The sequence below is a fragment of the Coloeus monedula genome (genome assembly GCF_965178545.1).
Source record: "Coloeus monedula genome assembly, chromosome: Z".
NCBI classification, from domain to species: Eukaryota; Metazoa; Chordata; class Aves; order Passeriformes; family Corvidae; genus Coloeus; species Coloeus monedula.
Window position 1 is genome coordinate 76750458 of NC_138822.1, and position 22291 is coordinate 76772748.

Genomic DNA, 22291 nt, shown 5'->3' on the forward strand with positions numbered 1-22291 from the left:
CAAAAAGCAAGTAGGCTGATTTGCTTGGGATACTCTTGCTCCTTTATTCAAAGCAGTCAACAGTACTTAAGTTAGGTACTTTTTGTAGACAGCTTGAAAAACAGCCTCTTAGGGACAACAGGCTCTGCCCTCAGATGACTATTAGCAGCTCTCAGTGCTGTTAGCTTGAATTTCAGAAAACAGAAATTGGCACTTAATACTTCCAATTTTCCTTCAACACCTCTGACACTTTAATCGTGTTTGTGATCTCTTTTCTCCTGATCTCTGAATCCCATAAATGCTTATTAGAGTAATTAGCCCTCATGATACTGCAATCAAATTGGGCATCTGCTCAGAACTGGCCTTTTCTCTGCTCCCAGAGGCTTGTCATGGCACAACCTCCTGTCATTAGCAGTATCCATGCTGTGTGGGGTGGAGCATTTGAGGAGAGAACCAGGCAACCGTTTGCACAGTAGCAAGAAGTGATTTTTTCCCCTGAAGCATGTGATAATCAGCTAAGGATTTTGGCTGTGTGAAACAATTTAGAGCAAAAGTTCAGCTATGATACAATAAGGGTAAAGAAGCACATGAAAAAGGAAAGCGTGTGTAAACAGCAGAGATGAGCAAATACAAAGCAGCAAGCATTTTAGCTCCCTGATCATGTAATAAAAGAAAGCCATTTTTTCAGTGATCTTTAACCTGACTATTTTTGGTAGTGCAAAACAGCCTACCACTTTTTCTTTTGATTTCTTAAAGCTCATTTATTTATAAAGAAGTTGAAACTATTCAAAACCTTATTTATATACATAAAAATAAATATTAAGATCTCATGTCGTTACTATGTACAGCAGGCTTGCAGAGTGATAATCCATTCATTTCTAGCAAGAGAATACTATCATTTTTATCTGTGGCAGCTGGTAATGGCTCCTGTCCAGCAGGAGATTAGACCATTTATCCAATCTGATTTGAAAACGCCCATGTTTCTGATGTCATTCCTATGAAAGAAATAATGCTTGATCCCTTTTCACGGGACACAGGCTGTTAGTCACTTGCACTGAGACAATACAATTGGTCAAAATCACCCTGGCCAGGAGGCTGACTGGAGTGTGGTGCCGGCACCAGCTACTGCAAACACAGATCTGGCTTGCCCCTGGCTTGCCAAAACTCAGGTGTGGGGTGCCACATGCAACATACACACATTGACTGATGAGCCATTCCTGCCCTTTCTATTAATTATCCTTCAAGGAGTCCTTTGTCAGCATTGCAGTACCACAGCCCTGCTGATACCTCGCCTAAGTGAAATAAGGCAGAATTTTTGTCATTCAGTGCCTGAAAAACACTAGTAAAATCTGCCCCAGGTAGAGAAGAGGAAATATAAGGGCATTATCAAATCCCCCCCAGGTCACCCTTACATGAACTGGCCAAGTAAAACACTCAGATGACTTTGGCATGCAAACATCTCCTTGGGCTGCTGAGGAAAGTCCATGCCAATATGACCTGGGGACAAATTCCTTCCAGTGCTAACCTGGCTATCAGTACACTCCAAGGCAAAGCCATCATGGCAATGCAGGGTTTGGAAGGACCCAAAAAGCATATCTATCCTCTTCTGAGGCAAAATCAGATCACAAGTCTCCAACAACAGGTACTCAACAACCTCCCTGCAGATACATCTGTGCTTAATTGACTTCATACAGAAGATTCCCTTTATCAAGAGCCAAGCCAATTACTCCTTACCATATCCCCAGTGGATGCAAAGAACAACAGTTTATTCCCCTTTTTATAATAGTCTTCAAAACAAGAAAAGGTTGTGCCACTGTTCCTCTCTCTTTTTCCTCCTCTCCAACTCAAATCAGTTGCCTCAACTGTTGCTTCCAGGTCTGCCTTCAGGACCCAAGCCTTCACCATTCCTGTTCTTCCCCTTCAGCCTGGCTCTGCAGCTGCAAACACATGGTACAGGACTAACCTGAGGCGGGAGTTACAACCCCCTCTCTCTTATATTCTTGCTAATTAATTAGAATGACACATATCTTTGTGTAACAGTATTTCATTGCTGATCACTGGTGGTGATCTGCTATGCTTCCCCCTGGGCACCCTGCTGCCTAACCAGCCATCTCTTATTTCGTATCTGTGTATTTAATCTCCCCTCTCGAAACACAGTATTTGCTCTTGTCTTTATTGAATTTCATCACATTGATTTTGGGCCTTTCTTCCAATTTATCAAGATAATTTTGAACATAATCATGTCCTGCGAAGTGCCTTATCCTCCCAGGGGGGCTTCCCTATTCTGTAATTTGAGTTGTTAATGAAAGTATTGATCAAAAAAAAAGACCAGAAATGACAGCTGGAGAGTGTCACTTGAAGCACCTTCAGATTCTGACAGTGAGCTCTGTATAACTGCTCTTTGAGCACATTGCCTGGGCCACCTGAGCAGCCTCTTTATGGCGATTTTACCTAATTCGTATTTCTCTACTTTGGTTATAAGTATGTCACTGTGTGAGCCTGGATCAAAAGCATTAGTCAAGTCAAGATGGATAGAGATGATAACCTTGATTTCCTCTCCCTTATTCATGAGGCCCATTTCTCTAGAAAAAAGGGAAAGAAATTATACTGGCTTGATAATCTATTCTGGACAAATCCATGTCAGCTTCTCTGAATCATCTTATTATCTAGACATCTACCAACAGTTTTGCCATTTATTCAAGTGCTTCTCCAGTCTTTGAAATTGGTCTGACTGGTCAGTAATTCCCTGGGTCCAATCCCATCACTTTCCTCCAGACATTTTTCCACATCTTCTGACCCTTTAAGATCTCTCCTTCGCTGGCTGTGCTTGTCCTACAGGCCAGAGTGCAGCCTGATGCACTGCTGTGCTGTTACCCACACTTTTTGACCCCCTATGGCTGGCTTTGGATGCCTCTAGCTGGGTGAACTATCCAGACACTGTTTTCGGAGCTTTGGTACTCTGTCCATGCCACTGTCCCTCCTGCATTTAAGGACAGGCCCTTTGAAGAACACACCTGCAGGTACCTTTTTGCCAGACATTGGTTCTACAGTCTCCCTGAAGTGTTTGGGGATTGATGACAGTAGACTATCATATTTCAGTCTGCCAGTGTCACAGGTACATGAAGGGTGTGAGTCTGTAGGTGACAGCAGAGTGGTGCTTCCCCTCATCCATGCCCCAGAGCACATCCTGAGCCTCTGAGTCAAGGTACTCACTCAGCTCAGATGCTGTAAATGGGCTTGCACATAAACCCCAGCCTCTGCCTAAAACTCAGGACAGATGTTGCCCAAAAGCTCTCTGAAATGCATGTAACGGCCCAAAATTGGTCTGGCTATTTCTTCAAGTACTCCAGGGTATGTTTAATCTGATCTTGCTGATGAGCAAGAACTTATCTAAATATTCTTCAATATGCTCTTTCTTTATTCTGACCTGTGCTTTTATCCTCTCGTTACATTAAGCACACTAAGCAGACAGTCTCAGAACAGACTCACTGTAGGATTAAACAATACAGCATCAAATATTTCATCCTTATTCATACCATTCAGTAGTAGCTGAAAGCTTGCTTTGCTATATTCTTCATTCTTTTAACTACTTATACCCTTCCCAAATATTTTCCCTTTCCCTTTTATGACCCAGGATAACCACAGCTTACTTTGCACATTCACTTCTTTTTATTAATTCATGTTTGTTCTTTTCCCTAATACTCAGTTTTAGACATGTCTTTGTTTCTGTGCCTCAAGCATTTCTTTGTAAGCCACTGTTGAGCTGTAGATGTAACTATACAGGCCCCTCTCAGACACTCTGCCATTCTGCCCAGCCCAGAAGCTCAGGGATTTCACTCATCTGCCTCCTTAGCTGAACAGAGCTACAGACTCTTGTAGAAGAACAAATGTGCACCACAGGAGCACAAGTGCTTCCCCGCCCCACTGTGCTCTCCCAGCCACCCTCTTTTGCCCATACCTCGGTCATACAAGCAGTGGGATTCGGACGCTTCTCCTTACATTCACACTGGCTAAAGACTTTTATTCAAGGCTTCCCACTGGCAAACATCTGCTCCTTGAGGAAGGGAATCAGCCCTCAGTTCTCTTGTGCTGTGCCTGACCTGGCAGCCAAGCACAGACACAAACCCACTGTCCAAACCACATTTCCTGTGTCAGTATGCACAAGCCTGGGCCAAAGCAAAGTGCCAGAAAAGCTCTGGGGCTCTCTCAAGGTAGATGAGCTGAACATGTGCTGTGATTCAGCAAGAGCACAAAGCCTTGGATGCATCCATCCCACAATGGCCCAGGTCACCGGCTGGCAGATGAACACCATATGGATTCTTGCAGAGATAGAATAAGACCAAACTCCAACCGGGAATAACCATCTAAACCTGGGCACGTTAGTCCAACTGTGAGCACCTTTGATCTGTGCAGTGGACACTTTCTCCACGTCACAGCTAGCCCGCCTCTTAGTCTGCTTCAGCCTCATGCTGAGGGATCATGCTGAAGAGATGATCTACAGTAAATTGCTCCACAGGTCACATCTTCTGAAGCCAGTCTGATTTCCCCTGTGCTCTGGTGCAAATATTCTCCTGGACTCCCTTACAGCTGTCTCTGATTTGAAATAAGAAGCAGTTCTATTTCTTCACTCTGTCACCCTCAAATGTGTTTCTTGCTTGTTCCTGACAGCAACTTTCAGCAAAACAGCATCCAGAAAAATCAAGTCATTACCAGCAGAGAAGAAATCTTTCACGTTCTTTTTCTGTTGATGACAAATTGCCATTTTTTTGTTTATTCTCCTCCTTGGGTCACTTATCTATGCTGTTTGCCAAGGGATCTGCCGCTGTGAAAGTCTGCCTCAACACTCAGCTTATCCAGAGTCCACTGACTTTTTGTTTTGCTGGAGCAAATAGTTTGTCTCTCCTTGCTGCTGAGACAAAGCAGTGCATCTACAATGAAGTTCCCAAATGTCCTCCATCAAGGACATTGCCAGCTATTCTTCATTTGTTGCTTATCATGCCTGACACAATAAGTGGACCTTGACACCTCACAAAGGATCCTCTGCCAGCTACCACAAGCAAAGTCAAGGCCAGGCACCATGAGGAGTATAAGCAATATGCAAGGCCGCTCTCCTGCAATCAGTCACAAGAGACACCCCAAAATTATTCACTCGGCCATCTAGAAAGTACAGAATACTTCACTCACAAGCAAAGTAACTCCAGCATCAGTTTTTATACTTCAAGAGACAGGAAAAGCAAGGTTTAGAGGTGAGGAACAGGGCAGTGTCTGGAGCTCCTCCCCAGTGCCAACTTGGACAGCAGTAGTTATCCTATTTAGTTATCCTATTTAGAGGAGGGAGGAAGGAAGACCAAAAGTTTCATTCCTCACCATGGTTATTTGGGATAAAAGCAAAAATTGAGCTTAGTCCAGATGACTCATTTTGACTCAAGGCAATAATGAAGATTTTAAAGGGCTGTGATAACTGAGAGCACCCTGATCAAAGGTCAAAGAAGCACAGTCAGACGCCTTGGCTAAGTCTATTCTTGGCGAAGAAAGATCACCTGGGTCCATGTGCACTCGGAGCACATGATACCTCTGTGGAGAAGATTTAGCTGTGCTCTGGTTACCTGTAGGTGTGGACTTTCTGCCAAAGGTAAACATGGGAAGGCAGGCACACAGGGAGGAACCTTCATATGCCCAGCTGGTCCTTCAGTGAGGGGGACCAGAACCATGGAGTCCCCAGCATGCCCCTGTTGGAGCCAGCATGGCAGGGTACAGCATAAAGGGCTCCTGCCCTGTGATGCACACTGAGCAGAAGAGATTGCTGGTCTGCATCTGCACTTTTTTCCATTTCTATTACCTGGGAAACAGACAACATTTCTGCTGTGGAATGTCTAGTAAGAATTAAAGATCTCAAAAATTTTTTAAAAAGCATGTTTTGGTCAACATTGTCTTCGAAGATATTAGTCCTTGATTTTTTTTTTTCGCAGAAACCCTGCTGTGAAAGCATAGTCCCTGTCCATATCTACAGCCCTGAGCTCTAGAAACGTGCTGGTATAAGCACAGTGAATCAAGACACAACTAAAGAGGAGAAGCCAATCAAGAGCTGAAGAATCAGGCCTGCCATATGGTGAGAGCTGGGCTGCCACTGTCACACTGGAGAGTCTTTGCACATCCAGGAACTTCATGATGAAGAGTGTCCCTCCTCATGATTTGGGGGACACCCCTCTGCCACTGCCTGAGATACCTCCATGGAGAGGATGTTGGAGACTCTTTTGAGAGGAACATGACTTTTCAGGCCAGGAGGCTGATGTCTGCATGGAGGCAAAATCAGATATTCCAGAAAGGCTCATCTAAGCCTCTTCCTCCCAGACACCAGTTATTGTTTAGAGGAAGGCAAGTCCCACATTGAACTAGAAGTAAAACATAACTATTAAGGCTGTCCTTCTTTCAGTGCCATATAAAAAGATAAACTGTAACTAGATGTTTAATAAAATCAACTTTAAGAAGCACAGACAGATACACTTGACTCTGTAAGGCCTGATGAAATTCAGCCTAGGGTGCCTAAAGGAGCAGCTGAAGCAATCTCTGAATTTCATAGCAATTAGCTATGAAAACTAGAAGAGAGTAGAGGTCCTGGGGGACAGGAGCATAGCAAAAATGCCCACAGGAAACACAAAATAAACCTGTCTTGAAGGATAGGTTAAAGGACAGTGGATGAGTCAGCCTAATGCTGAACTTTGAGAGCTGGAACAAAGTATTAAGTCATCCATCCATACATACAGGACAAGAAAATGAGAATCAGTGAATGTGGTCTCCTCAAGAAAAGACCTTGTCAAAGAGAATTTATTTCCTTCCTTTTCAGAGTAACAGGTCTAAAAGAAAGAGTAGATTTGTTATCTTTAATTTTGTAAGGATTTTGGCATACTCCCTGTGATGTATTCAGAAGAAAGATAAGGAATTACTATGACATGGATGAGTGCTTGAAAATGATTTCCCGAGAGTTTAGACAGTGATTTCTTGACCAGTTGGGAAAACATCTCTAGATGGTTCCCACAAGGGACTATTCCGGGTTCAGTTCTATACAATATTTTCATTAGTAAGTTTCATACTGAATTGCAAAATACACGGAATGTTTGCAGATGATGCAGTTAAAAGACATTGAATTCCATTAGGACAAGGACTCAAAATTATCTTGAAAAACTGGAGACATAATCTGAAAATAATAAGGTGAAATGTGATAAAGACAAGGGCAGAGGGACACAAACAGGAAGAAGAAAGCATTAAACATGTAGAAATTAGGGAATTTCCAGCTAAGTGACAGTAGTGCAGAAAAGTATCAGTGGCTGGTGAGGGAATTAGCAAAGTGATACTACTGGAGTGGCATAGAAATATTTTCACATGTATTAGGAAGTACGTACCATGTAAGACACAGAAGGCCATGACTCCAGTCTGTTAATACTGGTGAAGACAGCTAGACTGCCCAGTCTCATTTTGAAGAAAACTTGTCAGGAATGATAACACAACATCTGTGAGCATGATGGGAGGAAGAGGACACTCTCAAGGCCTCTGCCACTTCTCATTTCTGTGGCTCACAAACAGTTCCCCAGTTCCCGAAAGGAAGGTTTGGTTTTATTTTAAATTCAGTCTCACCTCTCACATGTTTATTGTGTGTCATGTTCAATCACACTGTGACTGCTTTGTTCACTGCAATAGATGAGACTGCTTTGTATAGAAAACAAGTCTTTTGAGTGTGAGTAAAAGTTGATGGGGAGAGATGAAGGAAAATTACTTGTTACTTAAAAATAAATTCATTGAAAAATGTTCCTATCTTAAAAACTGGGTTTTCTTTTAAATGCAAATGTTTCAGCTATGACAGGAATCTGCAGAAAAGGGAGCTGCTAAGCAAAGGATGGTTCTCAGTGCTGTTCAGTCTTTTGTAGAAAAATTTGTTGACATTTTACCATTAAATCTTGCAACAAGACAGAATGTATCAGTTCAATTTGCTTAGGAAGTAAACTTGCCTCCATGACAGAAGCCATTGAAGAGGTAAGGTCTACAAGGAGTAACTCCATCTAAGGTGAGTCAGTAATATTTAAATATTTGGCTGTAGTGTTTGCCTTAGAGAGGAAATGGTTGAGACATCTGATGAATATCAAAGTGCTCAAAGATTCCAATGTCTCTCAGTCAGTTTGGGCTTCCTGCATTTCTCTTACATCTTTAATGAGCAACTCTGACCTAAAGGACCCCCTTCCATCCTATCTGCAGCAGAGGCAGGGATTTACTCAGGTGTCTCCTTACTTGACCCACCGTATGTTTGTGATAATGAACATGGTAGTTAGGAGAGTCAGGGTGGCTGACAGGCTTGGTAACAGTAAACAGGTACTGAAACAAAGGCAGGTACTTGATCTACAAAGAAATCAGGCAGCAGCCAAGGCAGCCAGCTAGGCAGGATCATATCTCACCAAAAAAAGAGGTGCAGGAGGAAGAATTCTTTCAGAATTCCTATGATAAGGAAAAGCATCTCAAAACCCCTTGGAATAGAAAACACAGCCCAGCACCTCCTGGATGCTCCAGGAGCAGCTCCAGGCTGTCAGGCACCTGCATCATGGGCATGAGGCTGGATGATGACTTTATTTATGGGTACCACCAAATACTGGGCCTATCTGGTGGAATATGGTTGTTCTGGCTACAGGAAATAGCAGGAACTTCCCATCTAATAATTTTGCAAATTATTTCCCTCCTTCTAGCAGCATATGGCTACTTACAAGTTTTACTACAAGCATTCTCAGGGGTTTGGCCTCCAAAGTCTTTGAAAACTTCCTGATAGCTGAAGGAAAACAACTAGATTAGCTCAACAGCAATGAGGAAACACTCTAAGATAAACTCCCATATCATATTTAGTCCCAGAAACACCCATCTTCCAAAAAACACTGCTCTTCTACACCTAGATCAAGCACCCTCCACCTCGATGGGATCTTCCTGGGACTCGGAGGACCAGGTTCTATCTCTTGAGCATCAGTGAACTCAGGAGTGCAAGGTCAGCCGAGAGGAGCAAGGAATTAGGTCCACTGCATCAGGTTACACAAATTTGGGGTGCAGAAAAAGGGCAGCAGAACCTTTCCTACTAAAAGGCACTTTTGGTGATAGTGGGAGGCACTCAGCAGTAAGCAGAGAGCACGGACATAGGAGTGCCACTGAAGCAGGTCAAAGGCCCAGCCTGAGGCTTGTGCATTGCTCATGCTTCAGAGACTCAGATTTATCTGAAGGAAGCAGAGCTCAGTTATAAATAGCATTGGATAAGGCTGGCCCTACTTTCAGTTTGTTTTCTTCCTGCTGGGATTCGAATGCTCTGCTTTGTACAGTGTTTCACTAGGAATCTGCGTGCTTATTCCCTTCACAGCACTGCCCAGTGTATTTATTAGGCTGGCATGTCAACAGATGAGAAGGGAGGAACCAGACATTAGAGTGACACCTGTTTGTCCTGTCAGTGGCTATGTTCCCATGTCAGACACAGCATGCAGCTGAGCAATGTGTGCCAGAGGCCAACAAAGCTCAGGGGTATTTAACCAGTTGCAATTCACAGCTCTTGGTTTCAATTCTGACTGTGCTCGTGGTGCAAGATTCCCAATTTACAATAGACAAAATATGTTTCCCACTCTGTGTGCAGGAAAAGCAGACACACAGGGCAGGCAGGCTCACATCCAAACCCCCCAGCTGCCTGATGCTGCTACATCAGAGACGGTGTCTGCAATATGCCTGAGAAGGTTCCCATCACCACAGGATCGAGTGGACTTGCACCAGGGATGGGGAGAGACTCTCCTGGGGCCTGTTGGATGCTGAGAGCCCTGGACACTACATCAATCTGTGGCAGCTGACCATGGCTCCGGGGGTGGGAGAAGAATGGGAGTCACGGCCAGACCCAGATCCCTACACCTCACTATGTATCAATGTGACCTTGCCTGCACCATCCCTGCCCAACTTGCGTCTAGCTCTGCCATTATCATTCTCTTGCTTTTATTTCATCCTCTTCAGAGCAGCATTCTGTTGTTCCACAGGCTGTATAACAGCCATTAAGACCCATCAGTGTGTTTATATATACACTATAAAGCAGCAGAATAGAATTCAAAGATCCAGGCAACCAAACAAATGCATTACAACTTCTCTGATATTTTAAACCTCAGGCTAGCATCTTCCAACATTGCAAGGCTTGAAAGGACTTTTAAATTTTAAAAGTGAAGTTTTCTCCACAAATTAGTCCCAGTGCAACTAACAGGCAAATAAAGTTTCTTGTATTTTGCTTAGAGACACCAGAAAAGAAATAGTCAACCTGAAAACCCACAGTAAAATGATTTGGATCTTAAGTAAAAGGAAGAGGCGTAAGAGTAGCATGAGAGAAGAATCTATTTAGCAAGGAATCGTGAGAGCAGAGGGTAGAAAAGCAGTTCAGCATCTGAATGAAGTATAGAGGGAAATACGGCATCAAAGCAAAATGTGCTCATTTTTTAGACAAATATTACACGATCTGCAATGGACACTTTGCTGGACAATTTCTAACCCAAAACAATCCATACCCTAGGCACAATTTAAAAATAACCATGAATAATTTCTGAATCTCCAGAAGACACAGTTAGATACCATCTCAAAAAGTACAATGTCAAAGTTAAACTATAAGGGATTTTGTTCATTATTGTCAAAGAGATTTGGGAATAAGCATTCGGATGCTTACATTTCCTAACCTATAGTGGCTTAAAAAGTGTTCAACAGTTTTGGACAAGGTACAAGCATGCTGCAAAAGATTTTACCCAACATTTCTGCCACAGGAGTGTCTTGCAATTTCCACCTTCTCTACTGTGCATAAATGAGCCCAAAGCTTCTGAATGAATTTTTGTGGCTCAGCAGAGCCTTTCCAAAAAATTATGGACATTAACTCTGTGGGAGACAGGATTTCCTCCAGTAGGGCTGTGCCTGTAGTGAGCTCTCACAGTGACTGACGACAACCAGAAAGCTGCTGGTCTTGACCTTACAACAAGTACATGGCAACTCTTCCCAAGCACAGCCTTTCCTCCCCAGCTCCCTCCAGGAGAGAACAGGGACACAACTGATGTTTTTCAGTCACTAAATGCCTCATGGTGCTGCAGTGAGGAACCCAGAGTTAGGTACTCACCAGACAGGACAACTGCTGCTGCAACAACTTGTTGCTGGACACAGAACTCAGTGTAGGGAGCAGGACTGCAGCTCAGGACTGCTCCAACAAGGAAGCCTCTGACAGATTGAGATCTCTGGACTCCAAATGCCTGCTGACTGGTCCATGGATGCTCTTCTCACTGCTTTCTACTTCTGTGCAAGTGCAGAATGAGTGAAGTGATCCCTCTGGTGAAGATACAGTGGTGTCTTTTACTCCTGGGATGTCAGAAATTAATTAGACTTTTTGCCCTGTTTGCACTGGGCTAGGTATGCAAGGCAGGGCTGGTGGCATGAAAAATGTAGTAGAAAGCTGGAGATGAAGATAAAGGTCCTCTGTGCAGACATTGAACTGACCCAATATAAGAAACACAGTTGCCTTGCATTACTGTAGAGGTTTGGTGCTAAATGATCCTCACAATCAGATTTCTGCTCTATTTTGCCTTCAGGCTACATTCTGCCCCCTTATCTTGGGTTTAGATTCCTTTGCTTCAGGTCTCTGTTGCTTTCCTTTCTTCTCCAGATTTCTATTTCTCCTCTAGAGTTATCCCCTAGCAGTATCATCACAGAGTTGAAAGAGATTTTTTTTCACTGAACTACCCTCAGCAAACACCTGTTTTGTGCTTCTTAGTGAAGGCAACAGAAGGGGTGTTGAGGCTGTTCTGAGACAGCTGATCTTTACTCTGACCTTGGTAGCAACCTTCTGTCTTATACTTTTATTTCCTTTGCATCAAACAATTTGTTTGCCTGAAGCCAAAGAAACCAAATATTATGTGAAGCAGTAACATCTCAGAGGCAATGCAAGCTGCAAAATCTGTCTGACTGCAGATGACAGATTTAGGAGAATGCCCATCACCAGAAAAGAAACAATGTGCTGGTGTGACAGTGGATTATGAACAAAATGCTTTTTTTTTTCTCCTAAGTGCAGCAAATTCAATCAGCTTCCCATAAAGACCTTTTTTGTGGAGCTGTGCAGAAACACAGAATGGGGTAAAAGAACAGCAGGCTGTGACAACTTTAAAGGAATTTTCATTTACTTCTATCAGTGAAACAAGACTTCAGTGAGTCTGGGATGGCTTCACACACTGTGAAAGTTCAGTGTAGATTTATTCAAGAACTTAGATTGGAACATAGGAAATAGACAAGTAGAAGGGATCACACAATTATGAGACAAACTCCAGTGAGCAATTTCAGGTGTGTTTTGTCAGGTTGACGCTTGAGATGGGACTTCCACAAGTTCTGCTGGAAAACTATTCTGCAAACTGATGCTCCTTTCAGTTTCCTTTGGCCGTTTTCAGGCTATTACCATCTTGCTTTGACCTCTTCGTCCAAACCATGAGCATCACATCTAACCTGACTGGCATTTGGTGAAGAATTAGCCTGCAGTGGCCACCCCTTTCTCTTCCCACGCATGAATATCGCGCAGAAAATAATTCTCTCAGGATGCCATCTGAAGCTCCACGGTATCAGCTCCTCAGGGAGGCCAGATCAGCTTCAGTAAATCAACAATGAACAAAGTTGTGTTTCTAACCAGTGATGTCTCCATAGCAATTCCAAACCGTGCTGTTCACACAGGCATGCCCGCGGCAGCTGAGATTTGCTTGAAGCACAACCGAAAGAAATGTTCTATTTGCAGATCCTAGGGTCAACACTCTGCAATAGGAATTTCGTCAGTAATTCTGATGGTGAACAAGTAAAATAAAAAATGATTTCCAACCCTCTGAAGCATTATTGGCTCTGTACTAGTCTCAGCAGCAATAGCATCCTTTTGGCTTGATGTGAAAGTAAAATAGAAGTACACAGTGAAAACAAATCTGTCAAATAACACGTGTTTTAGGAAGGAGATTGAACAACAGAAACAAACCCTGACACACAGTTTCAGTTATCATTTCCTGATTCTGAACTGTTCCAGCTTCCAAATACTTCAATCCTAAAGTATTTAGTATACCGCAGTGTAGAAAGGTAAGAGAAAAAGCACTCTTCTCAGCTGTAAATAAAACCTAATCATTATTCTTTTAGAAAGAAAGGAGAAAGAAAAAATTTTAAAGCTAGAAAAAGGAGATGCTCTGCGCTGAGAGCCCTTTCCCAGCAAGGTGTTGCTTCTTCCCAGAGAACACAGCTCCTGTGGCCTCTGGCTGCCAAAGTCTACTCCAGCAGCTTCACACTGGCCAACCTCATTAATCTCTGGAGCCAATCCCTGGGATCGAGCCATTGGCTCAAAAAAATACACTGTTCAGGGACTTGCTTTGTAGGCCTACTCAGAGATGATGGGAGTGTGAGGATTTTTCTTACTACTTGAGCATTATTTTGATTAAAGTGGAGTTTAGGTTAATGCCACATAGGCTTTTTCCCAGCAGAACGTGACAGGTTTGACACAGCTTTCCAGGAAGTGACTCCTTTTAAACTGGTTTTTACATTCAAAGGTAGAAACCTGAATTCTCTGACTTGGAACCCCATTTCTAGTTCTGTGCTCCTGTGATACCTGAGTTTTGGTGGTATTAGCCATATTGCACTGCATGCATATACATTCACATGTCTATGTACGTGTTTATTCCTCTTTGTTTTTTCCTCTCTGAGGTTTTGGATCCTCACCAGTTAGTAATAAGCAATTAGAAATGTGTAATTTAAAACAGGCTAGAATTTTCCATTATTTAAAATGCAGTTAATACATGGGAGACAATTGCCAAATCAATAAGAAACCATTGCTATGCTCTTTAAAAAAACAGGGAGTGGTATCAGGCAGACAAACTCTTTCTTAGGTAACGGAATTAGAAAATTTGTGTTATTTTATTTTGCTCTTAACAACGGGAACATTACATCAGCTTTGTTTTATGCAAACGAACTGAGATATTACTAAGTCACTGAAGATGAAATAGCACAAGAAAAGAGCTGTCAGTCTGCTTTACCCACTTCCCATTTTGTTTCCACCGTGAAACGGCTGCATTGTTTCAAAAGAAAAAAGCCAGGCAGTCCAGAGAACAAAGGCTCCTAATTGCTCAGAATAACATTGTTACTTTTCTACTTTGTTCATTTTCTCTACAAAAAAGGGGGATTTTTTTCAGGTCTAGTATCTAGACAAAGACTGGGCTTGAGACTAGTGGTGTCTTGGTGGGCGAGAATATAAGATCTTTGAGCTAAATATGAGAAAAAAGGCATCACTTTCTAGAATCATCTGATGCTGAATGAGGAATAACAATCAAATGTCTCAACCTAACAGATAGTCCATGCTGCTTTTCATCACATTGAATGGAGCAAAAGCCTTTTCTAAACCTTTTGGCTTATATTGACAAATGCTTACACTTCAGATCTTTCCAACAGAGGTACAAGGTCTTCGGATTGTTGTACAATCATCTAACTACTAACTTGGCTCGCTGGTTTTGTAGCAAGTTAAAAATTGTAAAGTTTAGTAAAAATATTGGTACTTTAATCACAGAATCACAGAATGGTTTGGGTTGGAAGGGACTTTAAAGACCATCTTGTTCCAACCCCCTTGCCATGGACAGGGACACCTTCCACTGGACCAGATTGCTCAGAGAAATTTTCTTATTTTCGAAGAAAACAAATAGAAATGATTCTCAGCACTCAACCTGTGGAAATAAAGAAGCAGGAACTACAGTCTACTCATAGCCACATCTATCCCTACCCATGGAGTAGCTTCTCTCTTTTCAGAGCTATCTTCCTAGAGTGCCTAATTATTTTATTTCACTTCTGTGCCCCACTGCTGCCAAGTGGTACACATAAACCTACCCCTAAAAACCCCATGCAGACTACCTCCACTGCTGAATGTATCTGCTCCTCATCTGTAGGGAAGAGGCTGCTAATAACATGGCCTCAGCATACACTGTCCTTTCCAATATCATCTGGGGCAAAAATGATCTGGGATTTTTGTGTCTCTAATGTGCAGTAACAGCTGTGACCTCCCACAGCATGCTGCAGCAAGACCATGAAAAACTTCACGTAGCACTTACTATTTGGCCTGGCTTTTTTACTGGAAGCCTAAATGGCAGTGGGAAAAGCTCAGAAGTTTTCTTTGTGTGTGTGTGTGTGTGTGTGTGTGTGTGTGTGTGTGTGTGTGCGTGTGCATACCTGACAGACTGTATTATGATAACAACCCAAGACCGAACTACTACGTTAACCTGTTGGAAGAGCTATAAATATCTGCTAGAGGAAAAGCTTTGGATAGACAGGCAGGAAATATAAAATTCATGTCTTCTCTGAAATGTTACATTTGTACAAACTCTCTGTTTATAGCAAGCACAGGTCTTGCTCTTGGCATATTCCACATTCATCTGTAGTCCCACCAGGTACCCTTGATTTCTCGGACTTTTACTGGAAGATGCAATAACCAGAAGCCATGGCTAGGGGACAATCCGTGGAAGGCATGTGTCAAAGTTCAAGGAACACTGACATATGACTGTATCAGCCAGCCTAACTCAGGTGACAACAATAGTCACTGCAGCAATACCTTTAGTCCAGGATAGCAAACAAAAGACACACTCCTGCAACTCAACAGGCTGATACAGACCATGTTGAAATATGTGCTGCCATGCTTCTACTGCTATAAACAAAATCAAAAGCACATACACCTTCCAGTGCCTCAATCTGAGCTCAGATTACATTGCAGACATAGCTAATTAGCCGGATGTAGCAACATACTCACCCTGACCCTTCACAGTACCACCCATCTGGTGGCTCTTTCTGACAGATGAGAGTGGCATTAGTTTAAGAACATCACCTGCACATCACAGTTCTGAATTCACTACAGTAATTCAAGGTCAGCTAAAAGGTCAACTACAAGGTAGTGTGTCTTGAATCCTGCTAGCAGCCAGTTCCACAGGCAGCTGCCCCTGGACTTACTGTGCCCAACAGAGCTCTCTTTTAGGCTGATATACTTGTTTTCCCTGTTTTTATGCACTGCTTATCACTTGCTGTCCTGTGATTTTCTGTTTGGAATACAAATATCATTGCATGCTGGTACATATAGAGGATACCAATTCTTCTCAAAAAAGAAGTCAATTATAATAATGAAAACTAAGGAGAAATAATTGTTTATAGCAAACTTCTGCTCACACATTTAGTTTCTACTGAGGACCAAGGATTCATGCAGTTGCTTTGCCTTTATGCATACTTCAAAATTAGCTTGAAATACAACTTAATCAATCACATGTACTAAAACAGCACCTTTCCGCATACAGGAGTTTTCCGGCTGTGCCCAAACTCTGTCCAATTCAAAGCCCAGTCACAGGAAAGGAAAAGCACCCTTACCTGCCACACTGGCTCTGTGTGCTTCCCTGACTTGGCACTACTCTTGTAGCTGGGCTGGGAGGCTGGCTTCTTCAGATTGAAGATGGCCACATTGCCATCGTAAAAGCCCACTGCCAGGAGGTAGGGGTGGTCACTGTGGAAGTCCAAGCACATGACGCCACTCTCACTGCTGAAGGAGTACTCTGGGAAGGAGGGGTTCTTCAGGGTGTAGAGGAGGAGCATGCCATGGCCCTGCTTCATGAAGTCATCTAAACAAGGAGATGTCAGATCAGTTTCCAGGATCCTCAGCTACTGAAACGTAGAAACAGACAGCTCCCACCCATGCCTAAAACCTACCTGAAGGCAAAGGTACCAATCACAGGACCAAATTATCATATTGGTGTGCCTACATCTGAACATCCTTTCCGCCACTGATATGCCACCCCCAGGACATAGGCACAATGTACTTATGCAGAAGAACTACTGTTTTAGTGTGCTTTTTTCAAGGAGAGAGAGCTGTGAAGCCTTGGAGAAGTGTGGAGGAAAGGAAGAATTTTGTGGGCACTTCTTTCTTTGGGCTAGGATTACACTTCTTTCTGTGGGCTAGGATTTCACTACACTGCAGACATACAGGCAGAATCAAGGATAGCACCATTTCAATTTCTGAATTGGCAGTATTCGATATTTCAGTCTCCACTACTTTTTCAAAGAAAAACATTTCATTAATGTATCTGTAAAGCATTATATCAATTGCCATTGCTCATAACTGGACAATGTAAAAGTGACCATAGCTTTATTTTCTGTTTATGTCCAACATCTCCCTGCTTGGCACAGAAACTCTTTTTTTTGCCAAGACTTTCCAATCCTTTTTCTATTTACTTTCACCTTTTCTTTGTGCTGCCTGAAATTAGCTCTCCCCTTTCTCAGTAGGACCATCTTTCTTTTGTGTGCTTTCTTATCATGCCCTGACTGTCTCTCCAATTCTTAGGGTATTTCGATCATGTAAAAAGACAATTTCCAAATTCTCTGAAAGGGAAAGAAAAGCTGTTGATGTAGATAAGCTCTCCAGAAACAAAGAAGGAACTTTGCTAATCTATGAAAACAATGCTGCCTCTGAGAGCATCCTAGCCATCTAGTGCTTTTTATTACTGGCAGTGCCCTCAGGCACACAGTATACGGGTAATAAATTTACTGCTTTCTGTGCTTCAAGCACTTACTACACATTCTGTTTCCAGAACAGCCCTCTCCTATTAAAAGTGCTTCCTACCTTTCTTAACATTTTGGCCAACCTGCAGGATCAGGTAAATGTGTACTCCAGTGATAACGCCAACTTTAGAGAACTCTCCTTAGAAGTAAACTGATTCCAAGCCAGCATGCAGGTACAGATATTGTGTACTTCATGTGTAACAGGGCCACGTAAAACCATTCAAAGAACCAGTAAAGAAACACACATTAACAAAACTGTTACTGCTGCTTCATACTAGATTGTTGAAATAGAATCTTCTCACAGGTCTCTCTGTACTGGGCACAGATGAGGAAAATGGTTTCTCTATTTTGCAGAAAGGTGAGATTTCAAAACTGGCATTACTTTAAACGTATCTGACCCCAAATGACATTTCTAATTTTTTTTTTTTTTTTTTTTTTTTTTTTTAATGAAGGGGAAGCTTATTCTTAGAATTCTAGCTGAAAAGGAAGATACTTTCTCCATCAGAGATTTCCCAGTTCTTTTAATTCACAGAATTGTCTTTGTTCTTAGCCAAGTAATGTCATTGAACTGATATTTAGTTGAGGTCCATGAATGATAAGGATGAATCTGTGCTCACCTCAGAAGCAAAAACACTTCAGAAGGCTGTGGAAATGACCATCAGGAGTGGCTCAGAGCATAATGAAGTCAAATTTGTTGGATAGCCTTTGAATTCAACTTATTCCATGCTCTTATTTCTCTTGGAGTGAGATGATCAGCCAGGCATATTCCCAAAAGGCCTGTAGCATACAGTAATTTTCTATCTGTTAGCACTGTGCTGAGGAGGTTCAAGAGCTGCCCCCATGTTCCTTGCACAGACAGCAGAGGAGACACCTCTACAGGGGGTGATTCAGCCACCAAAGATCTAAGTTGTGTTTTGGAGGTGGTTCTCTCCCCAGTGATCAGACAGGAACAGAGTCCACCCACATTTCTCAGTTAAAGGTGATAGAGTAGGTCTTCATCAGGTGAAATAGCTCAGCAGCTTCAGCAAGTCCATCTGGGGGTTAGTCTGGCAGGGGAAAAACAAAGCCTTGGGAAGAGGCTCTGGCAGAGTGAAATGCAGGGTCCAGTTTGCAGATTATGACACTCAAATGCAGGTCTGTGTATGACTGTCTGTGCACTCAGAGTCCAAGTTTCTCCTGCCATCAGTACCAGTAGCATCTTAAAGGAGAGTTTTCTATGGGTGCTGATTTACTGTCTAGGCTCCACTGACTGCAGTGGCCACTACTGAAAGTTAAAACCACCTTAAACTAAGAGCTGAATCCTACTCATTGTCTCCTTGATGTTACCAAATATCAGGAATGTGGGTTAAATCACAGATGTGTGAATACCGCACATAAGGCTGAATAATATGATCACTAAAGTATGTAAAGCTTATTCCTGATGAAAGGCAATGTGATGAGAATAACCCACAATTAACACTGAAGCATGACAGCATCACACAGACTGACCTGCTGAGCATAGGCATATAAATCCATTTTAATGAAGGGTGAATTCTCATCCAGAGTACTAACCTGTGACATACCAACATATTCTTTAATAAATAATTTCAAAAGGGGCTTATTTCATTAGTGATATTCAGTGTTCCAGAATGGCAAGCACAGTACATATCCACAGCAGCATATCTGTGGTATAGCTTTGAAGAGCAGCAGTTTCGAGAGAAAGGTTTTTGGTTTTCAGTAAAAACAAGCAGAGTACTGCACTTTGCCCCAAAACATTGGGCAGACAGACTCTCAGGATGCAGGGTGAATCAATGTTGGAAGATCAGAGAGCACAGCCAAGCAAAAAAGTGCAGATCCAAAAGCTTGATGCCTTAAGAGGCCTCCTAGAAACAGAGACTAGACAGGAGTAAGGGAATAAGGTAGGTATTTATTTGAAAGGCCTTCAAAGGTACCCCCTGGCTGGGGAGCCAGAGGCTATTGCCAAGATGGACCCCGAGATGGACAACAGGTCCCGAGTTCTTCACACTTTTATAGGTTTGGTTCATTTGCATATCAGGGTTAATTCTCCAATTAAAGCTTCAGTTTAGTGATGTAACTTGCCCCTCTTGCTCTTTGGTTTATACTTTTTGGGCCTAGGACGGTCTGAGTGACCTTGGAAAGCAGGCCCGGAGAGACTTTGTTATGTCTACATAGCATGAGAGAGCAGAAGTTAACGGGCTACAAGAAACTTCGGAGTTACACACTAAGCAATACAGAATTTGAAAAATATAAAAGTTAAAACCTAAGGCACCAAGCTGACAGTGGTGAACCACTGTTGGAAGTGAAAGCAGCAGCTTCAAACCTGAGACAGCTGCTCTGCACCTCATGGATGCACCAGTATGGACTGGAAGAGTAGCAAATATTCGCCCTAAGCAGATCCACAAAGTGCAAACTGGCTTTTTTTTCCCTGAGATACAAGGGCTGGAGATATTAGAGATATTACACAGTTTTTCTGATAATCAGTGCCAGCAGGACTTGTTCTTTACAGGAAGACACAAGACAGCACAGCAAGAAGAAGAGAGTGGACAGACCCTCGCTGCCATGAGGATCCCTCAGTGTTCACCTGAGCAGAGATTAAATTTTAGACCCTGACATGTAACAAGTGTACATGGGGAAGACAAGTTTTGCTAAGGAAAGATGCAGATAGCATGATTACTGATCTCAACATGGAGAACTGAGCCTGTAAGCATCACATGCAAACAGAAACAGGTTTCAAACCAACTATGACCACTGTCTAAAATACTCCTCTGCATTTCCTTTTAAAGCTGGAGAGATTCACCCCAAACCCTTTTCAGAAAAGTACTGTAGTGGTAGAAAAATATCCCAGAATATCATTGGGATATCACCAAATAGTTTATGCAAAGTAATAATCTGAAAAGCATCTGAATCTTTTGCCTGATGCTTAAGTGCCTGTTTTAATGGATTTTTCATTTATATTACTCCTTAGCTAAATTCAAAAGAATCAGCAAATGTCCAATATCAGAACAAAGTCTTTTGTTTGCTGGAGAAATTTTTTTAAAAATTCTATTTGTATCTTTCCGGCCTTGTTCAGGAACAAAGCCATGAGATGTACATTACATGGTTTTCTTCCATTTCCTCCAAAATGCTTACTGGCTGAACCACTATGCTCAAGGCAACAGCGTCCTCAAGTTAAAAAGCACAATGCTTAGTTTAAATCCTGCAGCCACATAATAAATCTCAATGTGGGTACCACCCACGGTCATGAGTTAAAGTAGGAGTTTTTACTACACAAGAAGCCAATGCTATGGCAAATTACTTTCTCTTCGGAGGATTTAAAACCCAAAACACTCCAGCCTTATATCTTAGATCCTGTGATACTGTGATCCTGTGATGGCTTTCTAAAATTCAAGTCTGCCAGCTGTCTCGCTGATACAGCTTGGACCAAGATATCACCATGCTAAAAAGAACTGCTGGTGCCTAAAATCTGTCCTGTGTCCTCCAGAAGCCCATCTGGAAAAAAAAGCAAGATGAAGTACATTTGTGAACAGCTGATTGTTTCTGAGCATCACAGCTACACAAGCACTTCAACTCTCCCAGATACACTCATGCTTTGATGAGCTGGCTGGCTGGGGCTCTATCCTTTAGGACTGGTTTTCTAAGAAGCCAAGGGAAGGGGCTGGTTGTGCTCTACATTTGGTGAGGCAGTCTCCTCTGTGGAGGAGAGATCAGTTTCAAAGACAAAAATTTTGGTAGCCAAAGACACATCTCAGCTATTTATTTGTCTTTACAATATTTAAAGTATAGAGGACAAAAAACAAAAACCATCAAATTTTCCCTAGCAAATTGAAAATCTTCAAAACCCTGAGCACAGTCCAAGAATATTCCTGTGCTTCCATCTGCATAGCACAGACAGATGACTGAGCAAGTCACAAATTAGTGAATTTTCAATATGATTTTTTTTATCAGTGAGTAAACCCTGTGCAGCAGGGCACTGAGCATAGGCTAATCTAACCCACTGTGAAACAAGTTGAATGACCTTGCACTGCTCTAGTGAGATTCTCTCCTCGCTTATTTTTAAAAGCTGTGCCAATTCCACACTTTGCTGCAGTTGCAGAATTGGTGTGCTGTAACAAAGGAAACAGCTGGCACTTCGAGCTTAACTGTATTGCCAATAGTTCTGAAAAATCAGGAAAGAACAAATCTTTCCAAGAGCTCAGAGATTTTGCGCAAGTGCTGAATGTGTTTTCAAAGCTCTTTGGGAGTAACAATAATATCTCAAAGTTTTATAGCATTTGAGAGTGCTTTAAGGCTGTATACGCAGCACTCCTTTTTACAGAATGAGAAAGGGCAGTGGAGGGGACTGCCAAAGACACTACAGCAAGCTAGAACAGGGAACAGAGCTGGGACTTCAGAGGGCTGTGCTCAAGCAGACCACATCCCAGGATCCCTGAGAAAGTTAAATTAGGATCATTGGTGTTCATTCTGTTTCTATTCCCTTAAATGCCCAGAAGTACTCGACTACACCATACTTGTGTACACAATGCTGTGTTGATATATCCCACACCACTATGGATCAGGCTGTGAACCATATTGTGGGCAACAAAAATATGAATATTGGACTTTCAAAACAGTCCTTTCCCAGAAAAGAAAATGTTTTGAGAACTCATTACTTTGTAACTCAAGGCCAGAAAGCCTGGCCTCCTCTTTTTCACAGATCCAA

At 42.4% G+C, this 22291-nt stretch overlaps 1 protein-coding gene across 1 annotated transcript in view; it reads right to left on the reverse strand.

Annotated features, from left to right (window-relative positions):
- DNAI1 (dynein axonemal intermediate chain 1) overlaps nucleotides 1-22291 on the reverse strand; it is a gene marked incomplete at both ends in the record, with an annotated part of 138155 nt that overhangs the window by 58535 nt on the left and 57329 nt on the right. The window contains one exon of the mRNA XM_082301716.1: nucleotides 16408-16655. Within this exon, the coding sequence (XP_082157842.1) occupies nucleotides 16408-16655 (248 nt within the window). The remainder of the gene's footprint in view (nucleotides 1-16407; nucleotides 16656-22291) is intronic.